General features: G+C 44.9%; 1 protein-coding gene across 3 annotated transcripts in view; it reads left to right on the top strand.

Annotated features, from left to right (window-relative positions):
* The window catches only part of MGLL (monoglyceride lipase), a 61,795-nt gene extending 43,636 nt beyond the window's left edge, over positions 1–18,159 (top strand). For all 3 annotated transcript variants that reach the window (XM_088479843.1, XM_088479845.1, XM_088479844.1), the window contains exons 5-8: positions 2,331–2,441; positions 4,599–4,688; positions 12,493–12,708; positions 15,414–18,159. In XM_088479843.1, the coding sequence (XP_088335969.1) occupies positions 2,331–2,441; positions 4,599–4,688; positions 12,493–12,708; positions 15,414–15,560 (564 nt within the window). In that variant the 3' untranslated portion in view covers positions 15,561–18,159. The remainder of the gene's footprint in view (positions 1–2,330; positions 2,442–4,598; positions 4,689–12,492; positions 12,709–15,413) is intronic.
* The last annotated feature ends 9,708 nt before the right edge of the window (positions 18,160–27,867 follow it).

A 27,867-nucleotide genomic window follows, 5' to 3' on the forward strand; every position in this document is an offset into this window, starting at 1 on the left:
ATTGTTCAAACACAGCCTGTAACATGACAGGAGCTAATTGGTTACGGTGATATCCCCCATGCCTCACTAGTCTTTGGATAACGTTACTGTAAATGACGATGGATTTCGAGAGCTGTCCTAGCAGCTTATTAAAAAATAATATAGAGTATGAAGCCTGGAGTTCTGACTTCTGATGAAAATTTAAACTGAAAAAAAAAAAGGTTGAAAGTGTCTATTAAAGAATGATGAGCGTTTTAGTCAGTGACTAGGCACGGAGGAGCCGCATGGAATAGCGGTCCATTGTTTGCGTTCTATCCAAGGCTATTCACATTTTTCATCGACTGCTGAACCTGCAGAGTCACGGGATAACACAAGTAATAATGGCTGTGCCCCCTAGTCCCATCAAACCTTTTTTTTTTAATTTTTTGAATCATATAATTGTATTGGAAAATCAATAATATGCAGACAGAAATGACATCGAGTCGCTCCCCAAGAGAAATTGGGGGGGGCAGAATAAACGGTAAATAATCTGCACACAAATATAGATAACCTATATAACTAAGCAACAAAACATAAAAAAATATACTAACGATTGTTCATTTTACCAGAATAAAAATATAATAAAATAAAAGGGGGGGGGACGTGCGATGGGAACAGTGAGTAAATTAAGGCTAATAAGAGGGGTGAGTAAAAGAAAAGTAGAGAGGAATGATCAGGGGAAAACAATATATAGTAGCATATAGACAATATGGACCTCATTCAGAGGCGGTCGCACGGAGCGATTGGACGTAGCGAGCGATGTTTTTTTCAACTGCGCATGCGTGTACATGGCAGTGCGCGTGCGCAAGCCTGTCTTTCCGACCACAATCCTCTTGCTCGCTAGTCACTACGAGGTCGTAGGTGTGATTGATATTTCATGCCGTTTGTGGGTGGTTACAGGGGAAGGTGCTTGCGAACGGGGGTGTGGTGGTGCGGACGCAGGCGTGGTTGACCTTTAAAAGGGCGTTTTAAGGGCGTGCATATATTACTGAGCGAGTCATCACACACCTCATCTCGTTGCAATAACGACGCTACTGCTCGCAGAGCTAAGGGTAGCCCAGGGTCTACCTTAAGCATTGCGAGTGCTGGCGATGGTTTCTGCCTCAACCGATGTTTGTAGGCAATTAACATTGTAACAGGTGTTAATCGTGCTGACGTAGGTTGCCGCCTGCGACCGACTCTGAATTAGCCTGTACAGATAGGAGGTGTGCTTTCATTGTTGTGGGTGTTTCCGCGCTTACGATGTGCGTTGCGACTGAGCGCTCGTTTTGCATATTCTCGATCACTTTGGTTGTGACCGATCGCTCCCGTGCGACCGCCTCTGAATGAGGTCCTATATCCACAAAAATCCCGATAGAGAAAATAGTCAGGGTTGGGGAGGAGGAAAAAAAAAATGGTAGAAAAGATAATAGAAAAGAAAAAAAAAAGGAAATGGGGAGAGAGAGAGCGAGCTGGGGGAGAGAGGGGGAATATGAGAGGAAGATGAGGGAAAGAGAAAGCAGAATAGAGGGAGGAAGTAATGGGAATAGACAGCAGGTGATTAGGAAAGGCCAGGAGAGTTGTCCTATCAAACCTTTATGGAACTATCTCTCGCTGCCGCTCTTTTTTGGATTCATTTAGCTAGAATACCCATCAAACCTGCTAATTCTTTCAAGACCTTGGAAGCAGCCAAAATGGAATAACACAAATATACAAATGATAGAGAATTCTCATGCAGCTGGTTATTCACAGCAACAAGACTAATATAAACAGCAACAAGACTAATATAAACCATGTTATTTTCAAACAGCTCATTGGTCATGATAATGGAGCTAATGGCGAAATGTTCATTAATGTTAACGCACATCTCCGATGTTTTAAGTTGTGCACATAGGTAGGAGCGGCAGTGCACATGTGGAGATCGGGGGCTCCGATGGCATTTGCAGTGCCCAAAAAGCTGCAGCATTCATATGCCGCTGGCATTTGGGAGAGGTGACAGGACAGCGACGGCCAGCGTTCCAGAAAACGAAGGCGTGCCATCCCTCATCGAGCCAAGATGGCAGCACCTCTTGGAGCGCAAATGTTTGAACCTGCCAATGGGAGGACGTAAAGTGTTAGTTGGTTTAAAATAACGAATTGACGTATTATCCTGCTCGCCATGCCCATTTTTTAACCTGGATCTGCAGACAATTAAGCGCATTTGCGCAAATATCAAATGAGTGTCTGCATTTTGTCGTTCATAAATGAGCCCTAATGTGACGACTTTCCCAAACCTTGTGTTTAATTGAGATTCAGTCACCAAAATGATTGTGGGTAATTTTTCTTTTCTTTAGGGTGGTGCCATTAGCATCTTGATGGCTACAGAGACACCGGCCTTGTTTTCTGGAGTCATCTTGATATCGCCGCTGGTTTTACCAAATCCAGAATCAGCGTCATCATTCAAGGTGAGTCTCCTAATAACCATGATACTCTCAGTATTTAGAAAATAAATAGCAAATACCAGGGCTATTGTACAGCAGGAATTCAGTTCCTCGCATTAACTATGACGTAATGCCCTGGACCAAAAATGTGTTTTCTACAAGATAAGTTTTATTTTCAAGTCCATTTTGAGTGCCTTCTTTTCTAAATACTATATATATACACAGGGCCGGCTCCAGAGGTCGGAGCACCCTGTGCCGGCTCTCTCTACATCGCGCAGCACAGCATCGCGTGTCCAAAACTGGGGGCGTGGTCTAATTACCATAGCCCACATGGCATGCCTCCAAATAACGTCAGGCTGGGGGGAGCCTCCCGACTTGATCACCCGCGGGCCACAGTACTATCCCGCTGAGACCGGGATGTTGGGGAGGGGTACCCCTCTATGGTTGGTGCCCCTGTTCGAACACCCCTAGAGCCTGCCCCATATATATATATATATATATAAATATATATATGAAATTGTTTTTATATAGCTCCACCTCCAGCAGCTCCACCCACAGTTCCTGAATCTATTTTTCCAGACAAATAGCCCTGGTGAACACCATCTCCTATCATATCATATAGTGATCCAGCTGTCAGTGCCGCAGTACCCTGCTGAGAAAATGGTGGTGTTGCCCTTAGTTATAATGGACCTCGTTGTGTCCCACCAGTGGAGCACATCAGCACCCTATTGGGCACTATACGCTCCTAGTGTGTGTGGGAAGGTAAGTATAGAAAATACAGTATATAATCCTCTTCTAATTAATTAATTATACTCTGGTCTTTCCTCTCAAAATTAAAATATTATATTACATTTAGAAAGGTAATTAATTTTTTGAGGACTTTTCCAATTATACATGTTTTTCTGCAAATTTCCAGTGGTTTGATTTGAACGATGAAATGTCACCAATTTAATGTCATATAGTTGCCCAGAACAGATAGACGTACATTTAAATTGCCGTCCACCGGTCTGGTAACTACATCCACTAAAATCCCACACCTTAGTAAATATACCCATAGGCCACATCCTGAATTTAGTGACTTTAACAAAGAATTAAATAGTTCATAGAATGATGTAGCATTCACCTATTTTCAGATGGGCCTGTGTAAGAGGTGGACCTTGAGCATCTATAATGAGGATTACTCTTGGGGTTGCAGTTAAATGCCAGAATGCAAAAACATCATCGCTTTGAGATGGGGAGATTAATGAGCCCTTTCATTAATGGTTGAGGGTGATTTGTTGAGGGACACTATATAGAGCCCAATGGGTTTACTTTGGTCAACGCAAGTAAATGGAGCAGGCAGCGTTGAAAAGAAAATATCCCAAAATGCGAGTTCTCCAGACCACGGGTGCAAATGCTAATGGCGGTTGTACAGCGCAACAGAATATGCTGGTACTATATAACTGTTAATAAATATATCTTCTATATGCTTTTACTAGTGTTAAATAACTCAGGTAAAATAATGTAATATGCTGACAGTTAATTAGGGGCCTATAGGGCTGATTCAGAGATGGACACTATTGTGACAGCCGCTACGTCTTCGTACCCAGCGTCTGTGCGACAATATGTAAATGCCGCAGGAGGCACCTTGTGTAAAAAGACGACCGCTGCCGGCTTCTCGGATCCACTCCTGTGACCGGATATGCAACATCGGATACACTGCGTAAACATCGGACATCGGAGTAACCCACAGGTTACTCAAGATGTCCGGTGAAATCAGGTTTCCGAGGCCAGTGAAGCTTCGGAGTGCCCAGAACATGGGGCCGACGCGCCTCCGTTTCCCGGAACGTTGCCCGTCACTGCCCCCCAAATGCCAGCGGCATGCCAATCATGCTGCCGCTTTTGAAGCACTGCGAGCGACATCGCAGAAACAGTTATGTACGTGCGCATTGCGACTCCTGCAAATCTGCAAACATCTGAGATGTACGTAAATATTACATTTATGCACATCTCTGAATTAGTCATTAGAATTTTTTCCAGTATGTTAACGTTGGCTTAGCAACACTTATCTCTAATGTGAAACGCGCCGTAAAGGGATAAATCGGATGTATGAAAGAATTCAGGATCCACCCATCTTACTACAAATGTCACCTTATAGAGCAATCACAATATGACAAAAACGTATCTGTTTTCTCTTGACAGGTGTTTGCAGCCAAAATACTGAACCATGTTCTCCCAAATTTATCTCTTGGCAGCATTGACCCTAATTGTGTTTCTCGCAATAAGGAGGAGGTGAGAGGATTGTGGGTTTTTTTTATATAGTAGTAACCGCATGCTAATTAGTGTGTTAGAAGTAAGGCACACCTGAAATGACAAGGCGTACCGTAACACACATAGATATCTCACATAAGCCCTCTCTGTTTCTTTGCCGCCTTCTCTCTCTTCTGTGAATCAAATATTTTATTTGAGATTTAGAAGAAAATGCGTCAAAGTTACAGATAAACAAAATCAGATCATACTAAAAAAAATAGACCACATGGTTGCGGTACGGCGACTCAGTGCTCAGCATTACTGCCGCAACCCCTGTGTTCCATTGCCAGAGATCTATCTGCATGGAGATGGCATATTCCATTTTATTGGTAGGGCCCCCCACAAGTTAGTTGCCATGGGGCTTCCACAAACCTTAATCCGCCCCTGAGTAGGATAAAATGGGTTCTGAGCTGATCGTCTCTTCTTTTGAGAGAAACTAGATTGTAAGCTCCTTTGTGTCAGAGACACACGTTTCTATATAAAAATCTGATTGTACAGCATTGCTATATTAATAAGAAATGATTCGTCATCCTCAAATTTCACACACGCGTCAGTAACATATTTCCCTTACTGACAGGAATGTATAGGTTTGAATATTTACATGTATGCTCTCATTTATTTAGCAGCAGCTTACAATAAAGGATGCACAAAATGTACATTTACAGGCTCCTAGGGGCATACGCTTGCTGACATTTCTTGGCGGGTTCGACTTCAAAATTTAAAGTGGCAATCATATTAAATTAAAACAAAACACCAAGCTACGCACTTAATATTAGCGCCTCTTTAAATTTTCCCGCCGAGCACGCCAAAAAGTGTTGCCTTTTTTGCAAATATACCCCCTAGGAGCTTACACTAGCAGCCTAGTACGCTATGATAAAAGATGTGGGTGACCCAGTCTCAGTCGATAGTGATAGTGTTTAGATGAGCATTAAATATAATACTTAGAGGTTTTAGAAAATCCATTTAGCGAGCGCGGTGAGTAGAACTTTGGTGGTAATGATAGTTTACACTGTGATCTCTGCTGGTGCTTCAGGATGTTGATGATGGATGAGGTTTCCTGATGCACAAAGAGAGGCAAAGGCAGAATTCAAGGATTATATCTGTGTATATGATCAGGGCAGCCACAGAATAGCTACACAGCTGGGCTGGGCTGGTTGCGTGTTCCTGAAAGATAATCTTTTGCATCTATAATAAAGAGATGAAAGCGGGAATGTCGGTTAGAGCTAAACATTACAGTGACCCTACCAGGAAAAATATAGAGGCTATGCATATACGCAGGCATAGGACTTGTAATCTGAGGTCCAGGGACTTGTGCCACATGCCTAAAATAGGCCTCATCTATACCCACACTGTCACGGATCTCCTAATCCTTATAGTGACTGTAGTCACAGCAGATTACTCTGGATATGAGATACAATACATATAATTACACGCTAGTTATGTTGCAGACAGAAATCAATTATCCTGTTATTAAATGCTTTATGGTGTTGTAGTCTTCAAGGGGTGTCCCAACCGGTAGTCTAAAGGGGGGTATCCACTAGACGATAAAGTTGAACGATTGAACGATAATGATAAAATTGTTCGATAATCGTTCGAACATCGTTTGCACATCGTTTGCAAATCGTGCAGTAATTGTTTCTAACGATGTACGATGCGAGCTCCTGCTGGTCGTTTGATCGTCTCCTCCATCGACTGAATATGCAGGTCAATTTCACTTGATTGCTTACAAATCGTTTACACATCGTTTACACATCGTTCAAGCTGAATGATCAAACGATGAACCACTATCTGCCCACTGTAGCTGAAAGCTCTCAATCACAGATTGAAACAACATAGTTTATTTGTTAGATCCTTTGCAAATCTTTTACAAATCTTTTGCAAATTGTTCAGAGTGGAAGATCATATTTCAAGGGAAACTTCAAGGGAAAATCGTTAAGAGGTTGGACAGGGATAAAATCGTCTACTGGATGCCCCCCATAACATTGATAGAAAAGGGGCCGAATTCTGACGTGGACGCAGCATCTCTTGTCGCAGTCGGGTCTGCGTCTTTATGCTACAAAGCAATTACTTGGCGTAGATCCGAGCGAAGGTGCAAAGGCTGAGACGCCCACTGTCCGTAGACGCTGAAATAGCACCTGGTACGTCCTGAGATGCACCAAAGGTCGCATCATCGAAACTTGCACCAGCCCTCTGGCAAGGGCAGTCTCTCCGCCTGAATACGGCCCCCATATGTGTGCGGCTGCGCGTCTTTGCACGCAGACGCCTTTAAGCGACACTCCGGTAGGACGCAAGATCTCACTGCCCATTTCTGCTACTGCGCGTCCAAATCTGTGCTGCAACTACTGTATGTACTTACAGAATCAGGGGCGCACGCGCGGTGCAGATCAGACACATGCACAGACGAAAAAAAACATTTGCCGTTTGCGTGACAATCAGCACAGCGTGCGTCTCCAAATCACGTCCCAAACCTTTATCTACGCAATATTCAGTTCAGCTAGTGAAGCATTTGCTTACAGTCCCCAATATCTCACCATATAGACCCAATGTTCATACATATGAGGTTTTGCTATTTTGCCCCTTATGTTTTTGTCTGACCCTTTTTGTTTACCGATGGTCGATTGCAACTGTCATAGGGAGAGGGCTGCTGGCGTCCTAGGGACCCCTCTCCTGACCCTGCTTTCATCGCAGCGGATGTAACCAACACACAAACTATAATTTAACCGTCTGTTTCTTTTTCTGCCTCAGTCGGTAGTACAGGGGGTTAAAAGGGTCAGCAGGCTCTAAATTATACATCCTCATTCATATTTCACACGCTGCCTCAGATCTCGGCTGATGGTTCATTATAGTGTTTGTCTCTGGTCTGTGGGGCCTCGGTGAATGGGCACAGAGATAGCGGGCACAGAGATAGCGGGCACTTTCCCCATCGGTGCTACTCACCTCGATGACCAGCGCTTACCTACATCATGCTGAGACGTACCGGCAGGGTTGTGTATGTAATGGGGAGGAATAGGCAGCTTCTCACCTTGATTTGTAGTTCTTAGGACAGGTGACATTAACTGCAGTCTCTAATTGGGGCAAATTGTGCAAAAATACACGTACAGATGTGTCCTCATACATCTAGCCTCAATAGGCCATGTAGCGTGATATATTATTATTATTGTCATATATTTATATGGTGCCACAAGTGTTCCGCAGCACCTTACACAGTACATAAATAGGTGACCAGTGACTTACTGTACAATACACTACAGGACCAGGGCATGGATAATATACATTGCTACATTAGCGACCGTAACACCCAGATAAGCAACCGAGTGTTAGGTGCCCTAGTGGGGAGTAAGAAGTAGATGAAAGTAAAGTAAGGAGAAGCACAACAGGGTAGAGGGCCCTGCTCATGAGAGCTTACATTCTAAAGAGGGAGGGGCAAACAAACAGGTGTGACACAGGTGGGGTAGACAGGTAGGAAGGAGCCGCCAGGTCCTGTGCAACACTGCTAGCATCAGGCGTCTTTTTTTGACGAATATGCATCTAAGCGCAATGTGACGCGAGTAGGATGCACCGTACGACTGTGCTGATTAACTTGTTCTGGCACCGTGGTATATCTGTGTACGACTGGCGTGGAATAAAGCTGTGGCCGTTGCATGGTAGCACTGCGCAGATTTAGGGCCTCAGTCGCACACAGATATAAAAGTGTCACATATCAAATTAATCAGCACAGTGGAAAAGACGTCTGTCGCTATCAGAGTCTCACAGACACGCCGATAGGGGCTCTTTGACGCGACTGCGGCAAAGACGAGTGAGATCACATCTGTACTACGTAATTAGGTATACGTACACTATGTCGGCAGTTATAATGTCAACATACAGTATGTCGACACATTTATCTTGTTGACATGATCAATGTCGGCTTGCAACATGCCCGCATGTCGACATGTCGTTTTGTCCTCATCATTCGACTTTGTGAATGCACACACTCAGTTATTATTATGTATCATTTTATGATTGTTATTTCGGGATGCAGTCATGTTGCGGCCGCCGGGTCACAATCCCGACGGCAGAAAGCCAGCTAGGGATTATTGATAGGCGTCGAAATACCGACGCCTATCATAATCCCGACGCCGGAATCTAGAACGACGCGGGACCGGACGAGGTAAGTACGGTCCACGCGTCCTCATAGCCACAGGGGGGGGAGGGTTAGGTTTAGGGCACCCCGGTGGAATTTAGGGCTAGGCACGCCCCTCGTAAGGGTTAGCCGTGGGGGGGAAGGGTTAGGTTTAGGGCACCACGGGGGAATTTAGGGCTAGGCACGCCCCCTGGAAGGGTTAGGCTAGGGGAAGGGGGGGTTAGGGTTAGGCACCTCCGGGGGAAGTTTACGGTTAGGCACCCCCCCGGGAGGATTAGGTTTAGGTTGCGGGGAGGGTGGGTTAGGTTTAGGCACCCTGGGGGGGAGGTTAGGGTTAGGCATTAAGGGAGGAGGTTAGGGTTAGGCACCCCTAAAGGAGGGTTAGGGGGGGGAGAGGGGAGGGTTAGGTAGTTTACTCACCTCCATCAGGTTCTCCGCTGTTCGGCCTGCCGGCGTCGGGATTTAATCCGCCGGGCTCTCGTCCGGTGGTCATTCATACCGATTCCGTTACTTCAGTATCACATGTTTTGACTGTATACAGTGGATTCACTACAGGGGTGCGGAGAGGGTGACACCAAAATGTCGGCTCCTCCTCGGTCACTGTGATGTTATAGTGCAGCGCCCGGTTCCCAGTTGCTGAGGAGGCGGTGAAGGTGAAGAGTCTCTGTGGGCAGCCCGGCATCTCCATGAATGCTGGGCTCGCTTGCAGAGTGATGAAACCAGGGGTGTGCCATGAAGCCATGCTCCCTTTCCAAAAAGGCACGCCAGATATACTCCTGTCATACGTGGGAGCCCATTTGGCACACTGGGTGACACCAATGACTGTATAGAGATTTTATTTAAGGAATTATAGCATTGTGAGATACAGGTATTTTAGAGCGTCACATTTACTGCGGTGGGTATTACAATAAGATTGTCAAGTACGACATTCCAAAGCTCCCATATAATGAATGGTAACTATCCGCAGTAATGTCACTGGTGGGAGCAGCTGTCGGCCATGCGGAATGTCGCAGAGTTCTATAGAAAGCAGTTATAGGGCAAGTCACAATCACATCAGGTGCCCAACAAGGGGAGTTGCACCATACATTTGCCTATACATATGCAACAGGTAATTTAGTTTTGCATAGAGCACAGGAGGAGTGTTACTGTGCCTTTGTCTGTACTTACTCAATTCTACACTGGGACTTGCGTATTCAACAAGATAAGATGCCAGGAAGTTGTCCATGCATAGGGTACAAGAAGTGATATAGAGAATGGCATACAGAGCAGTGGTACTGTGCAGTTGTGCAGCCCTATGGGAAAGGAGAACAGATATTGAGAATTGCATCCTGCAATAGGATAAGGGAAAGTAAGGGCAATAAGACGTAATTAATCTGGGAATGCTCTTACCCTCTCTACCAGTTTAAGGTCACTTTTTGTCCTGGGTAGATCCACGTGGACCAATCTTAGTAATTCAGTCTCTGCAATAAAGAAACCTGTACGTCTGGTCTGTCCAGGGACATGCAAGCAGGCATTAAATGATACAAAGAAGATACTTATGACTCATTCTGTGTCATAAGTATCTGCTTTATATTATTGTAATCATTTATACAGTGGAAATAGAGTTAAATATGTTTGGGAGGCACTGAGAACGGTGCCTCCCGCTGAGAGTAGTAAAGGAGATGAAGCGGGGGGGGGGGCGGGGCCAAGCCGAGGGCAGTAAAAGCCCATTGAAAAAAAGCAGGAGGAGCCTCACCTATACGAGTGCCTTAGTGACAAGGACGTGCTTTCAGCCCACATCAAAGCCACGCCCCTGTCAGTGAGGCAGATGTGATTGGGCATGAGATCCAGCACTGACGGGGAGTGTATCCTGCTGTCACTGTCAGTGCTGTACTCTGTGACTGGGAGAGTCAGTGTCAGTCTGCAGGACCCAGGCAGGCAGCATGTGAGGGTTTAGTTTAATACGTTCAATACACTCACTATCACTACTCACTAAGTGGCTATTTTGTTGCCCAGGTCTTCCGATAACTTAATAGCACCACCGATGCCGTACCCGCTATTAGGTAAACTGAAGCCCTGGACAACATATTTAAATATGTTTTCGTGTTAGGTCTTAACTGGAATAAATGAGAATCTTTACATGAGTATTACCACCTGTTGCAAAAATCAATAAATCCTGAGTTGTTCAGATACAGGTGAATGTATTTCTAGTGATTGTGCTGTCGGCTTTGCGTATTCCTGTGCTGTAAATTCTATTGAGATACAGGGGAATGTATGTTATTAATATGCAACCTGCCAATTGAATGGTGGATTTAAGGTACCTCTTTCGGGTCCATATACTATATGTGTGTAATTCTGGCTCTGATACTAGCCAACGCCTCCCCAGCCACTGACCTCACCGCACGCCACTGGCTCTGTCCACCCTCAGGTCACTCTCAGGCCAGCAGCTGATGTTAGGCGGCAGACGGCTAATCAGGTGGGACAGCACTGACTCCGCCCATTCTGCGCTGTACTTACCTGCAATAAAGCACATTTCTAGGCGCACTTTTACATACTTGCAATATAAATGTTGCAGTGTAACTACAGCACTCGCCTTTGCAGTGCTCAGCTGAGTGTCTTTGGGTCAAGACTTCTCATCCCTGCAGCTCACAGCATTAATCACCTTAAACCAGGGATGGGGAACCTCCTACCCGGGGGCCGTATTAGACCCGCGGAATCATTTGGTGTGGCCCTCGGAGCTTTTTTCTGCTAGCCTCATCTGGCTAGCAGGGTGCCTAGAATGGCACCATGCAGCCAGACTCTATGCAGTAGTGCCGCCTGGAGGTGGTGTTACCCACCCGAATGAAGCGATGCATCCTGGTGATTATGGAAAACGCTGAAAAACCCCCGTTGCTGGGGTTTTACCACATTTTTAGCTTTAATACATCCCGGCCACAGCCTGTAAGTTGGCTACACACGTAAAGATTTTCTGTCCAACCATCCAAATAGTTGATTGATTGGAATGAAAATCTGGTAACGTATGGGAGTAACTGATGATCAGCAATTTGCTCCTAAATGCCAGAAAACAGATGAAAATGGTCGTTTGTTAAATGTTTGATCTAAACAATTTGTTCATTTTCGGGCCTTTGGGAGCAAATTGCTGATTGTCATTTGGTTTCATACCTTACCAGATTTTCATTCCAGCCAATCAACTAGTTGGATGGTTGGACTGATAATCTTTAGGTGTGTAAGCAGCCTTTGCTGATTGGCCGGTACTATATCTCTCTCTCCACTTTATCTCTCTCCAAGGCTTAGTGCATAACCACCTCTGTCTGTTATTATAGCTGTGTATCTAATCAAGATCGTAATAATAGCTAGAGTAAATCACGGTACTTCTTGCACCAGCATGATCAGAAACCATGTTATTAGTCTATTGCAGTCTTGGGCCTTGTCTAGGATGGAGCTGAGGTGCGCGGATATAACACTCAAATGATGTCAGATTGGTGAGGGGAGGGGCCTAAAGGTTTTGCAATGAGGTCTGATTATTCCATAGTTGCATTGAAACCTAGGCTCACTTATATGAGGCAGATATATAACGGCACGCGTCAGCGTAAGCTGCTTTTCCTCACTCCTGACTTATTATAACACAGTCAATGGAAAACTCGCCAGCAACAATAAAGATGATGCCAATTCTGTACCCCCTAGGTGGACTCTTATGCCTCGGACCCCTTGGTGTACCATGGTGGGATGAAGGTATCCTTTGCAGTGCAGCTGTTAAATGCTACAACCAGGGTGGAGAAAGCTCTTCCTCACTTCAATCTGCCTCTCTTACTCTTACACGGCACCACAGACAAGCTCTGCGACTTCCGGGGTTCCCAGCTTATGATGGAGACTGTTCCAAGCGAGGACAAAACGCTAAAGGTAACTAAAGTTTTCCTGACAGTGTTTCCACTCCACAAAATGGCCTGAATTTTGCACCAGCTCAGAGTAAGAGGTCTCGTGCTATACTTTTTATTTGACGCGTTTTTCGCCTTCATGTTAAAATTCTAGGAATAAAAAGACACACACACACACACACACACACACACACACACACACACACACACAGAAGTGTCACATGTATTAAAAACATTCCTGATATTCCCTCTCTCTAATGATTAGTGTAAAATGTAAAGGGGACTACATTCAGTAGGATTGTAGGACAAAAAGATTTTGCACAGCGCATTTCAGGATTTTTCTGCTTCTCCACTCACCTAGGGGACGTCCTAGTTTGCAAAAGACACGTATACTGACGAATGCTGGTAAGGCCATTTAAACAGTGGTTCAAAGCCAGTGTGCATAAAATGTGATTGGTCCGTTATTAGTGCACCGTGACTAATTACACAAAGAAGACTGGGAACACACGATCTCATTGCACCTGCTGAATATAGGTGGTTAAGTGGTCTATTTACTAAGCAGTGTTAGGAGACAGAGTGAAAAGTGATAAGGTGCCATCCAATCAGCTCCCAACTGTCATCTCACAGGCTGTGTTTGAAATGTGACAGTTGGGAGCTGATTGGCTGGCACCTTATCACTTTTTACTCTGTCTCCTAACACTGCTTAGTAAATAGACCCCTAAGCCTTCAAAGTCAGAATTCTATCATCTCATATTCATCACCAATTTTAACGTTTCTGTGAGTAGTCCTTAAAGTGCCTCCCTACTAATTGTTTTATTCATGCCGACAATTACTTTTTCCAGTTGCCTTATGGTTTATACATCATTTAACCTTATCAGGTTGCCTGCAGCATAAAACCTTAACTGTGTTCTAGAATGAAAAGTACTATTAACAGCACTAAATGCTAAGAACCTTAGGCCTGCTAAGGACTTTTATATTAGTCAGGGCTACTAGTAGAGAGACCGACTGAGACTGTAGCTCTGTTAAATAGTTACTTTGTAACTTTATGCTTGAATAAGTCCAGCTGTGTCATAATTGCTGATGTATGTGTGGTAGAGCAGCGTTTGTAAGTGCTCTCCTTCAGTCATAAGGCAGCAATGAAAGTCAGTAACAGCGGTTTACAAGTCATGTTACTTATTATACACTGAGCAATATGATAAATAAATGTGTGGGGCTTGTTATGCAGTAGATGCAACTCGTACTTTTTATGTAGTATAAATGTTCTATTCCCATACATACAGGGAATATGGCCAAGGAATGAGTATAAACATGTAGGCGGCCAGCCTGTGCTATACTGCAAAGCTTTATGTGTAAGAATCCTAACCATGTTCTTAGAAGGATTTATGTCTTGGGCTGATGGTATCCAGCTGCTGGAATCACTGTGGGCACTGGAGGTTTTCATGCAAAATAGAAACCCTGTATTTTAGATTCTATCTGTTGATATTAATATCGCATTATATATCGCCATCTCTCAAATAATAGCGTTGGACACAGAGGCTGACGCACTAGTAATCCCTCCAACCCCTGAGAGGCGCAACTGAGACGCAGTTAATTCTAATAGACGAACCAGGGGGCCTGATTCTCAGTTGAACTCTATTCCGATGTTTTACGGGGTTGAGCGGTTATCAGTAAACCGCGCATGCGTCTAGGTTGCAATGCGCATGCATCAAGGACCATTACCGTAGTCACTAGCAGCCGCTGTTCATTCGCAGTGTGACTGACAGTCACTGAGGGTTTGGGGGAAGGTAACAGGGGAGTGTCCGCAAAAAACGCAGATGTGCGTCTCGCTACGTCTCCAGGCGGCTGCCACATTTACACATTTTAGCGTAGCAGCTGCGTACAGATACGTGGCACTCGAGGCATTGGGTGCGATATAAAAGATCGACAATGTTATGGTCGACAGTCAGTGGATTGACACCAAATGGTCGACATGCAATAGGTCGACAGGGACAAAAGGTTGATGGGTACAAAAAGGTAGACATACAAAAGGTCGACTTCAAAATGTCGACAGGACTAAAAGGTCGACAGGTTCAACTGGTCGACATACACATGGTTGACACTTTTTTTGTTTTTGTTTTGATTTCACCCTAATCCTAACCCCTACCCCTGGTGTCTAAACCTAATTCCTAACCATCCCCTCCAGCAACCTAACCCTCACCCTAATTTTAAAAATGCTACCATACCATTAAAAAACATTTTGACCATTTTTATGTCAACCATTTGAACCTGTAGGCCATTGACCTTCTGCAATGTCGACTTTTAGTCTGTCGACCTTTTACATTGTCAATCTTCTGTCTGGATCCTGGCAGCAGTAGTGTATCATCAGGGGTGCCGAGAGGGGGGGGAGCGGGTCCTATTTACCTGGGTCCAGGCTTGCTGAAGGGGCTGGGTGGGGCCCCATATATCCGCGGCTCCCCCTCTCCCTCCTCCTGTTGCTGCCGCTGAATCGGATAGATGGGGAAGAGCGATCGCACCCTACTCCTGGATCTGATCCTGGCTGAGGGTCAAAATGGCACACCCCTATGGAGCGCGAGGCGTCTCCTTAAATTAGGCCACGAGTACTTAGACCCCTTAATCTTTCTTAAAAGGTTAAATTAATCTCCCCCTAAGTGTCCATAATGAACAAATAGAAGAGCTTATGTAATGTATGGTATCAGCAGGGAGTCATATGCCCCCGTTTTATTTCTGCAGGTCTACGAGAACGCGTTTCATGCTTTGCACAAGGAACTGCCAGAGGTGACAAGTTCTGTGTACAAGGAGATCGAAAGCTGGATAATTCAAAGGTTAGAGTGTAAAGTGTCTCCTCCACCCAATACAGAAAAGATGGGCAGTACTTAGGAACTCTACACCCTCCACCAAAATCAGAATCCTCCTGAATAAGCCGCCACCCAGTTCGGCCTGATAACAGCTGAACCACCACCTGGTTCCGTCTACTTCTACTAAGCCTTCGATGGTCTGACTTCCTGAGTGTGTCCTACAAGGAAGATTCCTGTCTAAACACCCTCCAGCTGAACTTCCCAAAACATAGGACCGCATGGGATACCTTATCACTGTAGGTAAAAATAAAAAAATCCGCATTCACAGAAAGCACAAGAAAACCACAAACACCACAAAAGGAATTGTATCTTGCCCATGCAGCTGTAGAGGAAGCACAAGGAATTTTGGGAGAGCTCAGTAATAATATTATGGCCTACTTGGATTTGGGCATTAAAGTTCTCAGCAATAATTATACAAAGTACATCTACTGTCCTCGAGCTGACCTTAATGGAATAATTCCTGTTTATAAAGGACTCACCCAACCCCAGATCCTTCAAAATCCTTGAGAATGCGAAACGCGTTATTCTTCTCCATAAAGCACAAAGCAATATGGTCCATTATTCCGAAGACGTGGAGGAACCGACCACCTCTATGGAAGTGTATACTGCTTCTTCTACCTTCAGGATGGACATTATACGAAAAAAGTGCAAAATGGTGTTTTAGGCGCAAAAGTCCTATGACTATGCCTAACATTTCCCTGTAAATATTCCCTTCCCCTGTTTTAATAGATTTTATTACACATTATATAAAATAATATTTAATATGTTAATATGTTCACTGCCTGAATAGTCCCAGGCAGAGGGACTGTAGTTTTTTTTTAGATTATTTTTTACAATGTAGAATGGTGGAGATGTGGCCTTTTAGCCTGTTATATGTACGTTTAGGATATTCCTGGCAGTGAAACAATTAATACACTAAGGACAAAAAGGACATTACAATAGTTGCTTAATTTGTGATGGCAAAGCTGTTGTTTCGTGCACGAGAGCCACATATTGGTATCATTGGGAGTGGGTGACAGGTGCCTGGTTAATTACTCCAATTAATATTATAATTATATCACTGCTGCAATGAAGGTTGTATCTAGTGTGAAATGCTTTTGCCTGATGGTGATCCAATGGGAACTGTAAGATGATTCCCATACATCTGAGCTTTGGAACCTCATATTTTCTTATGGGACTTGGCAATGTACGGTTCAATCCCAGCGCCCATACCCAGGGAAATACAGCCCACGGCCTGACGCCCGGATACTGGATGGCTGTCCTATTTTGCAATACACGTACATATATCTGTGGCCAATTCGGAAGCTTGGGCCAAATGACCAATTCACAGGGGGAACATAACAGACAGTAAAGCTGGGTCACATTATATATGTGTGTACCCAACAGCGGCATGGCGCGATAAAAGGATATATTGCGTCGGCCGTACACACTACACAATCCGGTGTACGACTGCGCAACATATTGTTCCACCTGAATTTAGCCGAACGGCGTAGTTTTTTGCATCGTTCCCTGAATGCGATGAACAACTGGTATGCAGGCGCGATTTTACGTAAATGCTATATCCGCACGATATATCGATACGATCTGCGTCGAAACGATACATCACAAGACAGATCGCATAGTGTGTACCCAGCTTTACGTCAGCATTCCAAGACTCCTAGGGGGCGGTTTCCCAAACCTTCTACAGAGGATAAGTGGAGGTCTTGCCTGCAGCAGCCAATACGCTTCTACGAATCATTTTATAGAATGTAAAGATAAATGATAGCTAGAAGCTGATTGGTTACTATGGGCAAGTTTTCCCATCTGTGTCCTATGACAGTGCAGACTAGTATATTCTATTTTGTTCTATTCTTAGAAGAGGGGATTATTTGTATGGTTTGCTGGGCTTTAAAAGTGTAATTACAGTGGGAGCAGCCATTTTATGGACTAATAATGAACGCAGATAAGAGAGAGATATCCAGTGCAACAACAGGCCAGCCGGGGTGGTCCTCCCGGGGCCCCCGCACACAGGAGGGCCCACAGACATCGCTACATAACAAGCGAGGGGGGTACTACAGGGTGTTTAACACATTTGTGGTGCTGGGAGTATATACACATTATTCTTTCTAATAACTGTGCCAGCTTATCATACAGGCAATTTCATTAGTAAGGGCCCCCACAAGTTAATTGCCCTGGGGCCCCCACAAGTTAGTTGCCCTGGGCCCCCCACACACCTTAATTTGTCCCTGGGGTTATACCGAACAGGAACGAAATCTATAACCCTAAGCATATCCTATCATAGTATCAGCAGGGGTTGGTAAATATTTCTCAGCTCTTGAATGATAGGGACTGTGGGGTGTATTTACTAACCCTTGGCTGGAGATAAAGTACAAGCCAATCAGCTCCTGTCATTTCAAACACACCCTGTGACATGTCAGTTAGGAGCTGACTGGCTGGTACTTTATCTCTCTGTTCACTTTATCTCTATCCAAGGCTTAGTAAATAGACCCCTGTAACTGACAGATTCCCTAATGGAAGCACTCCCTGTGATGTGTGTCGGATCTATTGCTAGCGAGACATAAAAACTACATGTTATATAACATAAACTTTATTATGAATTTATTAAAATAAATTATATTTACCATCAGCCTTATTGTGCCATAATCTGATATAATGAAACAAGTATATAAACTATGGTGTCAATTCAATTATGCGCGAGTAAGTGCTGCTATATGCCGCACTTACGGTAATGCTGGACTCGTAGACCCCATAGCATGATCAGGTTGTAACAAGGGCGAGTTCATCTGCCGTTGCCGGCTTTCTACACCGTTGCAATGGCAACTCGCCCCACTCACTCCTAATTAAGTTGACCCCAAAGATTCAAAATAGTCTGGATACCTTTGTTTGCAAAATAGTATTTTTTATTTTCATATAAACAACTATGAGATTATAAAACATATATATAAAAACACAAAAAAATAATAAATGAATATATATATATATATATATAATATATATATATATATATATATATATATATATATATTAAGACTATAATAATAATAATAATAGTAATGGAGTACAATATGTATTAAAGGTTAAACAATACAATACGTATTAATTAAAAATATAAAATGTGTAAATAAATAATTAAAATGTTCGTAGTAATACAAACAAAATAGTATTAATATTGCTTTACTGTGTAAAACATGCAGCAAATAACACTACTCAGTAGATGATATTGCAGACAAGTATAGCTACTAAAGGACTACTGTATCATTTGTTCCTTTAAGAGTATCGTTTGAAATGTAGTTTATACAGTAGTTAGGACTTCTTCCTCCAGACTTAGGGCCTGATTCAGAGCCGGTCGCTATTTGCGCTCGCTCGTCCAGAAAATAGGGGTGGCTATTCAAATGAACCGTTCGCTGTTTGCGGTCTGTTCACGCCTCTAGGTCTGAACGAGCGAACAAAACTTGCGGTCGTTTTTTGGGAAACTACGCCCCCTGTCCGCTCGCATCCTACGTCATGTCCGCTATTTATTAGATTAATCGAGTACATCGAACAGCGTATGAACTGCTCGCTATTCTTGTGGTTGGTTTTTGCTACCACAATTTTGGGAGCAGTTCTGGCTATAAAATAACCCAGTGACGTGGTCAGTGACGCTGCTGTTTTAAATATGCACACCCATAAAACGCCCGTTTTGACCTTTAAGCACGCCTGCGATCGGATCTCCACTCCCCGTTTTCAAGCACCTTCCCCTGTTACCACCCACATACGCCTCATCCTGTCACTCAAATTAGCAGGCATTCGCTATTTTGCAAGCACATGAATTTTGGCCGCACTGATTGGTTCGCTCATGCGTATAACGATCCGTACGCATGTGCAGTTGGGCAAACATCGCTCGGAGCGAACGAGCTGCCACTTACGAGTGGCTCTGAATCAGGCCCTAAATCAGTATTTCTCAGAATCCAGTCCAGAAAATCTCTGAAATCCAGTACTATTACTTTTTGTCCCCTGTGTCAGTGATGTCACTGGCTCCTAGTGACATCACTGGCTCCTAGTAAATTCATTGGCTGGAGTTTCGTAATATTGATTACACCAACAACATGGCTGCTTCCACTGTGTGTAATAGACAGGCAAACTTTAACTATCAATTTCATTAAAAAAATTCTTAAGTCTGTCTTTGCCTTACATGGCTCATTGTCTTAATATTGGGGCCTGGATGATAGATCCTGAAGGACACAATAATACATTTTATTCCGAAATGTCTAGGCTGTGAAATGACCACACTGTTTTAATTATAGGATTTAAGAAGAGCTTGTACTAAATGTAAGACAACTCAAGTACTCTAATTTCATGCCATTGGGGTAGTGTACAGAAGGCTTCTGAGAAGACGTTACAACCGTTATGTGTTAAAAAGAGAGTAATAAATAATCCTATCCTCAGGAAAAGGTTTCATGCTTACTGAAGGCAGCCTTTTGTTGCCTGCACCAATATTAATAGGCACATAGCCTGTCAATTCTCAAAGAACCAGTGACATCACTGATACAGCCTATCCATTCAAATGACACCTGTGACATCATTGAAAGTGCAGTCCCTCCATTCACTAGGAGTCAGTGACATAACTGAGAATGCAGCCTATCCATTCACTAGGAGCGAGTGACATCACTGTCTATACATCATAAATCACTAGGAATCAGTGAAATCACTAAAAGTGTAGCCTATCCAGTCACTAGGAACCAGTGCATCACTGTGAATGCCACATAGCAATTCACTACGCTCGTGACATCACTGAGAATGCAGCCTATCCATTCACTAGGAGCCTGTGACTTCACTGAGACTGCAGCCTATCCATTCACTAGGAGCCTGTGACATCACTGAGAGTGCAGCCTATCCATTTACTAGGAGCCTGTGACATCACTGAGAGTGCAGCCTATCCATTCACTAGGAGCCTGTGACATCACTGAGAGTGCAGCCTATCCAGTCACTAGGAATCAGTGACATCACTGAGAGTGCAGGCTATCAATTCACTAGGAACCAGTGACATCACTGAGAGTGCAGCCTATCAATTCACTAGGAGCCTGTGACATCACTGAGAGTGCAGCCTATCCATTCACTAGGAACCAGTGACATCACTGAGAGTGCAGCCTATCAATTCACTAGGAGCCTGTGACATCACTGAGAGTGCAGCCTATCCATTCACTAGGAACTTGTGACATCACTGAGAGTGCAGCCTATCCATTTACTAGGAACCTGTGACATCACTGAGAATGCAGCCTCACCATTCACTAGGAACCTGTGACATCACTGAGAATGCAGCCTATCCATTCATTAGGAACTTGTGACATCACTGAGAGTGCAGCCTATCCATTCACTAGGAACCTGTGACATCACTGAGAATGCAGCTTCTCCAGTCACTAGGAACCTGTGACATCACTGAGAATGCAGCCTATCCATTCACTAGGAGCCTGTGACATCACTGAGAATGCAGCCTCTCCAGTCACTAGGAACCTGTGACATCACTGAGAATGCAGCCTATCCATTCACTAGGAGCCTGTGACATCACTGAGAATGCAGCCTCTCCAGTCACTAGGAACCTGTTACATCACTGAGAATGCAGCCTCTCCAGTCACTAGGAACCAGTGACATCACTGACAATGCAGCCTATCCATTCATAGGAACCAGTGACATCACTGAGAGCAGCCTATCCATTCACTAGGAGCCAGTGACATCACTGAGAATGCAGCCTCTCCATTCACTAGGAGCCTGTGACATCACTGAGAATGCAGCCTCTCCAGTCACTAGGAACCTGTGACATCACTGAGAATGCAGCCTCTCCATTCACTAGGAGCCTGTGACATCACTGAGAATGCAGCCTCTCCAGTCACTAGGAACCTGTGACATCACTGAGAATGCTGCGTATCCATTCACTAGGAGCCTGTGACATCACTGAGAATGCAGCCTCTCACTGAGAATGCAGCCTATCCATTCACTAGGAGCCTGTGACATCACTGAGAATGCAGCCTCTCCAGTCACTAGGAACCTGTTACATCACTGAGAATGCAGCCTCTCCAGTCACTAGGAACCAGTGACATCACTGACAATGCAGCCTATCCATTCATAGGAACCAGTGACATCACTGAGAGCAGCCTATCCATTCACTAGGAGCCAGTGACATCACTGAGAATGCAGCCTCTCCATTCACTAGGAGCCTGTGACATCACTGAGAATGCAGCCTCTCCAGTCACTAGGAACCTGTGACATCACTGAGAATGCAGCCTCTCCATTCACTAGGAGCCTGTGACATCACTGAGAATGCAGCCTCTCCAGTCACTAGGAACCTGTGACATCACTGAGAATGCTGCGTATCCATTCACTAGGAGCCTGTGACATCACTGAGAATGCAGCCTCTCACTGAGAATGCAGCCTATCCATTCACTAGGAGCCTGTGACATCACTGAGAATGCAGCCTCTCCAGTCACTAGGAACCAGTGACATCACTGAGAATGCAGCCTCTCCAGTCACTAGGAACCTGTGACATCACTGAGAATGCAGCCTCTCCAGTCACTAGGAACCTGTGACATCACTGAGAATGCAGCCTATCCAGTCACTAGGAGCCTGTGACATCACTGAGAATGCAGCCTCTCCATTCACTAGGAACCTGTGACATCACTGAGAATGCAGCCTCTCCAGTCACTAGGAACCTGTGACATCACTGAGAATGCAGCCTCTCCAGTCACTAGGAGCCTGTGACATCACTGAGAATGCAGCCTCTCCAGTCACTAGGAACCTGTGACATCACTGAGAATGCAGTTGTCCAGTCACTAGCAACCAGTGACATCACTGAGAATGCAGCCTCTCCATTCACTAGGAGCCTGTGACACCACTGAGAGTGCAGCCTATCCATTCACTAAGAGCCTATGACATCACTGATAATGCAGCCTCTCCATTCACTAGGAACTAATGATATCACTGAGAATGCAGCCTCTCCAGTCAATAGGAGCCAGTGACATCACTGAGAATGCAGCCTATCCATTCACTAGGAGCCAGTGACATCACTGAGAATGCAGCCTATCCATTCATTAGGAACCAGTGACATCACTGAGAATGCAGCCTCTCCAGTCACTAGGAACCTGTGACATCACTGAGAATGCAGCCTCTCCAGTCACTAGGAACCTGTGACATCACTGAGAATGCAGCCTATCCAGTCACTAGGAGCCTGTGACATCACTGAGAATGCAGCCTCTCCATTCACTAGGAACCTGTGACATCACTGAGAATGCAGCCTCTCCAGTCACTAGGAACCTGTGACATCACTGAGAATGCAGCCTCTCCAGTCACTAGGAGCCTGTGACATCACTGAGAATGCAGCCTCTCCAGTCACTAGGAACCTGTGACATCACTGAGAATGCAGTTGTCCAGTCACTAGCAACCAGTGACATCACTGAGAATGCAGCCTCTCCATTCACTAGGAGCCTGTGACACCACTGAGAGTGCAGCCTATCCATTCACTAAGAGCCTATGACATCACTGATAATGCAGCCTCTCCATTCACTAGGAACTAATGATATCACTGAGAATGCAGCCTCTCCAGTCAATAGGAGCCAGTGACATCACTGAGAATGCAGCCTATCCATTCACTAGGAGCCAGTGACATCACTGAGAATGCAGCCTATCCATTCACTAGGAGCCTGTCAAACAATAATATAATACTAAAATGTACTACTCTGCTTTCAAAAATGTATGGGGGAGAGTCATAAATTGAGGGGTATTCAGAAGTACACCTTCAAATTGAGGGGCAGTACACCTGCCAAACCGTAACGCAGGTGTCCTAAGGTGAGCTCAGGGAGGACAGAGATCTGTGAAGGCAGTGACTTTGGGCCACTGTTTACTAAGAACAGGACTCAGCCCCCCCCCCCCCCCCCCCCCCCACACACACACATACATCATCTCTCTCTCCCCTGCGGAAGCAGCTGTCGGCTGTATTATCCTTCCATGAACAATGAGTGCCCCATGCTCGTCTAAATCATTCAAATAAATAAATGTGTCTCACCCCATCGTCATTAAAAAAGCAGCAGCTCCAGTTTCTCACACCCTGGTACAAGCTGGGAGATGTATTCAGTGCAGTGGTTTAGATGTAAATTCCCTTCATTAACATGTACTTGCTTTCTCCTGCATCAGAACACAACACAGCTGTGCTGGCATCCGTCACCAGGCGCTGATGAATGAGTCAGCGACGCTCTACGTTACACCCTATTGTGGGTGAGCGAGATAGATCCAACATGGGCCAGCATTGCGTTGTCTGGTGACATCTTCCTGAGCCTCACACAGTGCCGTGTATACAGCTGTCTGCAATGACTACCCTTCTTGTCTTACAGTCTACCGGGTAAACTGTCAGGGCCTGATTCAGCAAGGATGGCGGTAGCAATCACGCACGCAGTTCTGCGGCGAAAGTATGCTAATAATTGCAATCGCAAAGCACTCGCACTGAAAACATGCAGGCGCCCACTTCCCCTCAGTCACGATCGCAGTGGCTGGTTCGCACACTGCGATGCATACACGGTACGCAACATTCGGCCGTCTGCGTACGCTTTAGCTGTTGCGATCCTTGCTAAATCAGGCCCTCAGACAAGAAGGGTAGTAATTGCAGACAGCTGTATACACGGCACTGTGTGAGGCTCTGGAGGATAAGAGACTGTCCTTGGAGGCTTCCTGTAATGTGAACTATCACCACCTGGCTGCACAGTGACGGTCACATAGGAAGTTTAGTGCGTAAAACCGTGTTATTTACCTTGTTTGTTAGGTTGCCATCAGCTTTCTGTTATCATGTGTACTCTAAACCATCAGTCTGTCCCCAGTTTAGAAGGGGGTTGGGATAGAACAACCTGCAGCCAATCAGATCATCATAATGCTCATCGCATATGGGGATGGAGGTTGCAGCAACAGACTGAGAATTATATAGTGAAAGGGGCAGCGCCCCCCAGCAGCACAGAGTCTATCAGGAGTTGAGTGATGTGTTAGTGAGGACAGCGCTGTGTGTGACAGGTGCAGTGACATGATGTGAGGAGGGGAATGGAGGCAGCAGGAAGCCACAGACTGAGAGTCACATGAAAGGAGCTGGTTCCCCAGCAGCACAGAGTATATCAGGAGATGAGGGATGTGTTAGTGAGAACAAGGCTGTATGTGACAGGGGCAGTGACATGATGTGAGGAGGGGAATGGAGGCAGCAGGAAGCCACAGACTGAGAGTTACATGAAAGGAGCTGGTTCCTCAGCAGCACAGAGTATATCAGGAGATGAGTGATGTGTTAGTGAGGACGAGGCTGCATGTGACAGGGGCAGAGACATGATGTGAGGAGGGGAATGGAGGCAGCAGGAAGCCACAGACGGAGAGTCACATGAAAGGAGCTGGTTCCTCAGCAGCACAGAGTATATCAGGAGATAAGTGATGTGTTAGTGAGGACGGGGCTGCATGTGACAGGGGCAGTGAAATGATGTGAGGAGGGGAATGGAGGCAGCAGGAAGCTACAGACTGAGAGTTACATGAAAAGAGCTGGTTCCCCAGCAGCACAGAGTATATCAGGAGATGAGGGATGTGTTAGTGAGGACGGGGCTGCATGTGACAGGGGCAGTGACATGATGTGAGGAGGGGAATGGAGGCAGCAGGAAGCCACAGACTGAGGGGTAAATTTACTAAAGTGTGGGTTTTTAGAACTGGTGTTGCTGCCCATAGCCAATCATATTCTAGCTATTATCTTCTAGAAGGTGCTAGATAAATGATAGGTAGTATCTGATTGGTTGCTATGGGCAAAATCTCCACTTCTAAAGACCCGCACTTTAATAAATATACCCCTGAGAGTTACATAATGAAAGGAGCTGGTTCCCCAGCAGCACAGTGTGGCGATTTGAGGCTCTTTTCAATCTACTATATAAACTAGTTTAAGTTTATCCATTTTATTTTGGAGTCATCTGTAAAAGTAGATGTAGATTATCTGCACTGTCAGCTTTAGAGTCAGTGGTTGTATTAAGACTGTTGTCCATAAATCTATATTATGCTCTACTTTCAAAATGATCATTTATTTCCAAAACACTAATAAAATAGGTTGTACTGACACCTCAGTCAATGCCCCTATATAAATCACTACACACTTCCATCATGTCTATCCTGCATTCCCCTGATGTCTCTATATTTTTGTCTTCTTGGCTCCTTACAAAGACACAGAACAATGATATAGCTTATTCCGCTGCCTGTGGTATCAAACAGATTTATTATTATAGAAGTCATTTGGGATTTCCAAAGGAAAACGACTGTGTTTGGTATTAATAAATACTTTTTCGAGAGTAATCTGTGACCTACATTGTATAGGAAGATTGTTTTCCATAAGCCCCAATTATGAAGCTATCTTTGTGTTGGTGGCTAGAAGTGAAATGTGATAGCTGGTAACACAGGTGTCATGGCGGCTGCGATGTGCGTATACGATGTCGCCCTGTGACAAAGCTGTCGTTGCATGGTAATGTCAGACACGTAGCTGAGAGATACAGCGCAGAAGAGGGAAGAACGAAGGGGCACGATCCAGGGTTCCACAACCAAGATGCACAAAAGTTTCGCACTGCTCATTCGCACAGGTTGTGTTAGTGCTTAGACACAAGTTACACGTGTTCCTTTAAGATGTGCTATTTAGATCTATGCAGCGCAGGAGCAGGGCTCTGTGCCGCCCTGTGTTGGGCCCGCCTCCAAACACGTGATGTCATGATGTCACACCAAGGGGGCGTGGTCACCAGCACCAGGAAGTACAGCACTGCATGTAACATCCTTAGGATGCTCTGTGCAGCTCTATAGTAGGGATGGCCAACGCCGTGGTTACCATTGATGGCTAAATAGCAAGTGGCCATCGATGGTTACCAACTATGCAATGGATAACCATTGATGGTGTCACCAACCAATGGCCATCCCTGTTCTTTGACTGACTGGCCTGTGGACAAATCAGACTCGGGAGGGGGGCTTCACGGGTATTGGGTGTGGAGCTATGTTCCGTGTCCCGGAACCTTGTAAAAAAATAACCGGGAAGCTGGCGATAATATTGGGAGCTATATAACAGCCAAATGAAGCAATCAGGAGGAGGAAGAAAGATCCTGAGAAACCCAAATCATTTTTAACACTATATTAGCAGAAATATTCCCGCTGCTTTGCAGTATTACAGTATGTTTTATAGCTTTATTTTCTGTGAGCTCTGTCTCCTCTTCTCATGGGTAATGTCTGTATCATTTTATTAAAACGCTGCCAACATTCCCTGAACCCGTTATAACCGCTCAAGTTAAAATACATTTTACAAGTGCACTAACAGTAATGGTGGGTACACACTGGGCGATTAAAGTGGACGACTGAACGATAACGATATCGTTATCGTTCAGTCGTCCACTTTATCGTCCATTTTTATCACAAAAACGATGAATGATAACGACGACGCGCGTTCCCACGAGTCGTTCGTCATCATCGTTCATCGGGTTAACATGCAGGCCAACCTGATGATGTCGTCAGGTTGCTGCATGTTGGGGAATGGGGGAAGAGAGCCCGGCGCTGAACGATATCGTTAATGATATCGTTCAGCGGGTGTGCTCAATGTCATGAACGACATTGAGCACACCCTGCCGGGGACACACTAGACGATATCGCTCAGGGAGCATATAGTCTAGTGTGTACGCACCATAACAGTTGGGGCGGGTTGGATGAAGATTGAGAGAAAACAAAGATTCCCGTCGAATTATGAACTTGAGCAAAGATGTTTTTCTCTCCAGATAAGGAATTATTTTACAGGGAAACATTAATACAACGGTGTTTTGCCGATCATATTCTCAAAAAAGCAAAAGGGGGTTATTTAGAAGTGGACGTACAGTACGTGTGGTTTTCTGTGTGTAAGATAAGCTTTTTTACTTTACACATCATTGACGTGCGCCTCCTTGTGCCTGGAGCGGTGGAACAAGAGGGGTGTTCCTGAGACGTGGAAGCCTCAACAGATACGTTTAGGAGGCGCCTCTCCTGCAGGTGCTGTAGAGCTGGTACAGCAATACTCAACGATAAGGATGATTATCCGCAGCGCTATCTAGCTGCTTCTGATTGGCTGATTATGTATTGCCCCTCCCTCCCCAGGTGAAAGTGCTAAATTAATATCATGGCTATATTATTGATGTTATAACCATCTATTCACATTATTTATTTGACATTTCCATTTATTCAAAGCATTACTCAAGGCACACTAACAGTCCAGGTTTTAAGGCTAGCCATATTTAAGCACATGCGTCTTAATTAGTACCTCAGTTATTTTGATTTAACCATCTGTGCTCAAGCATGGA

Source organism: Taudactylus pleione, unplaced genomic scaffold (genome assembly GCF_031769625.1).
Source record: "Taudactylus pleione unplaced genomic scaffold, aTauple2 ptg000247l, whole genome shotgun sequence".
Lineage (NCBI taxonomy): Eukaryota > Metazoa > Chordata > Amphibia > Anura > Myobatrachidae > Taudactylus > Taudactylus pleione.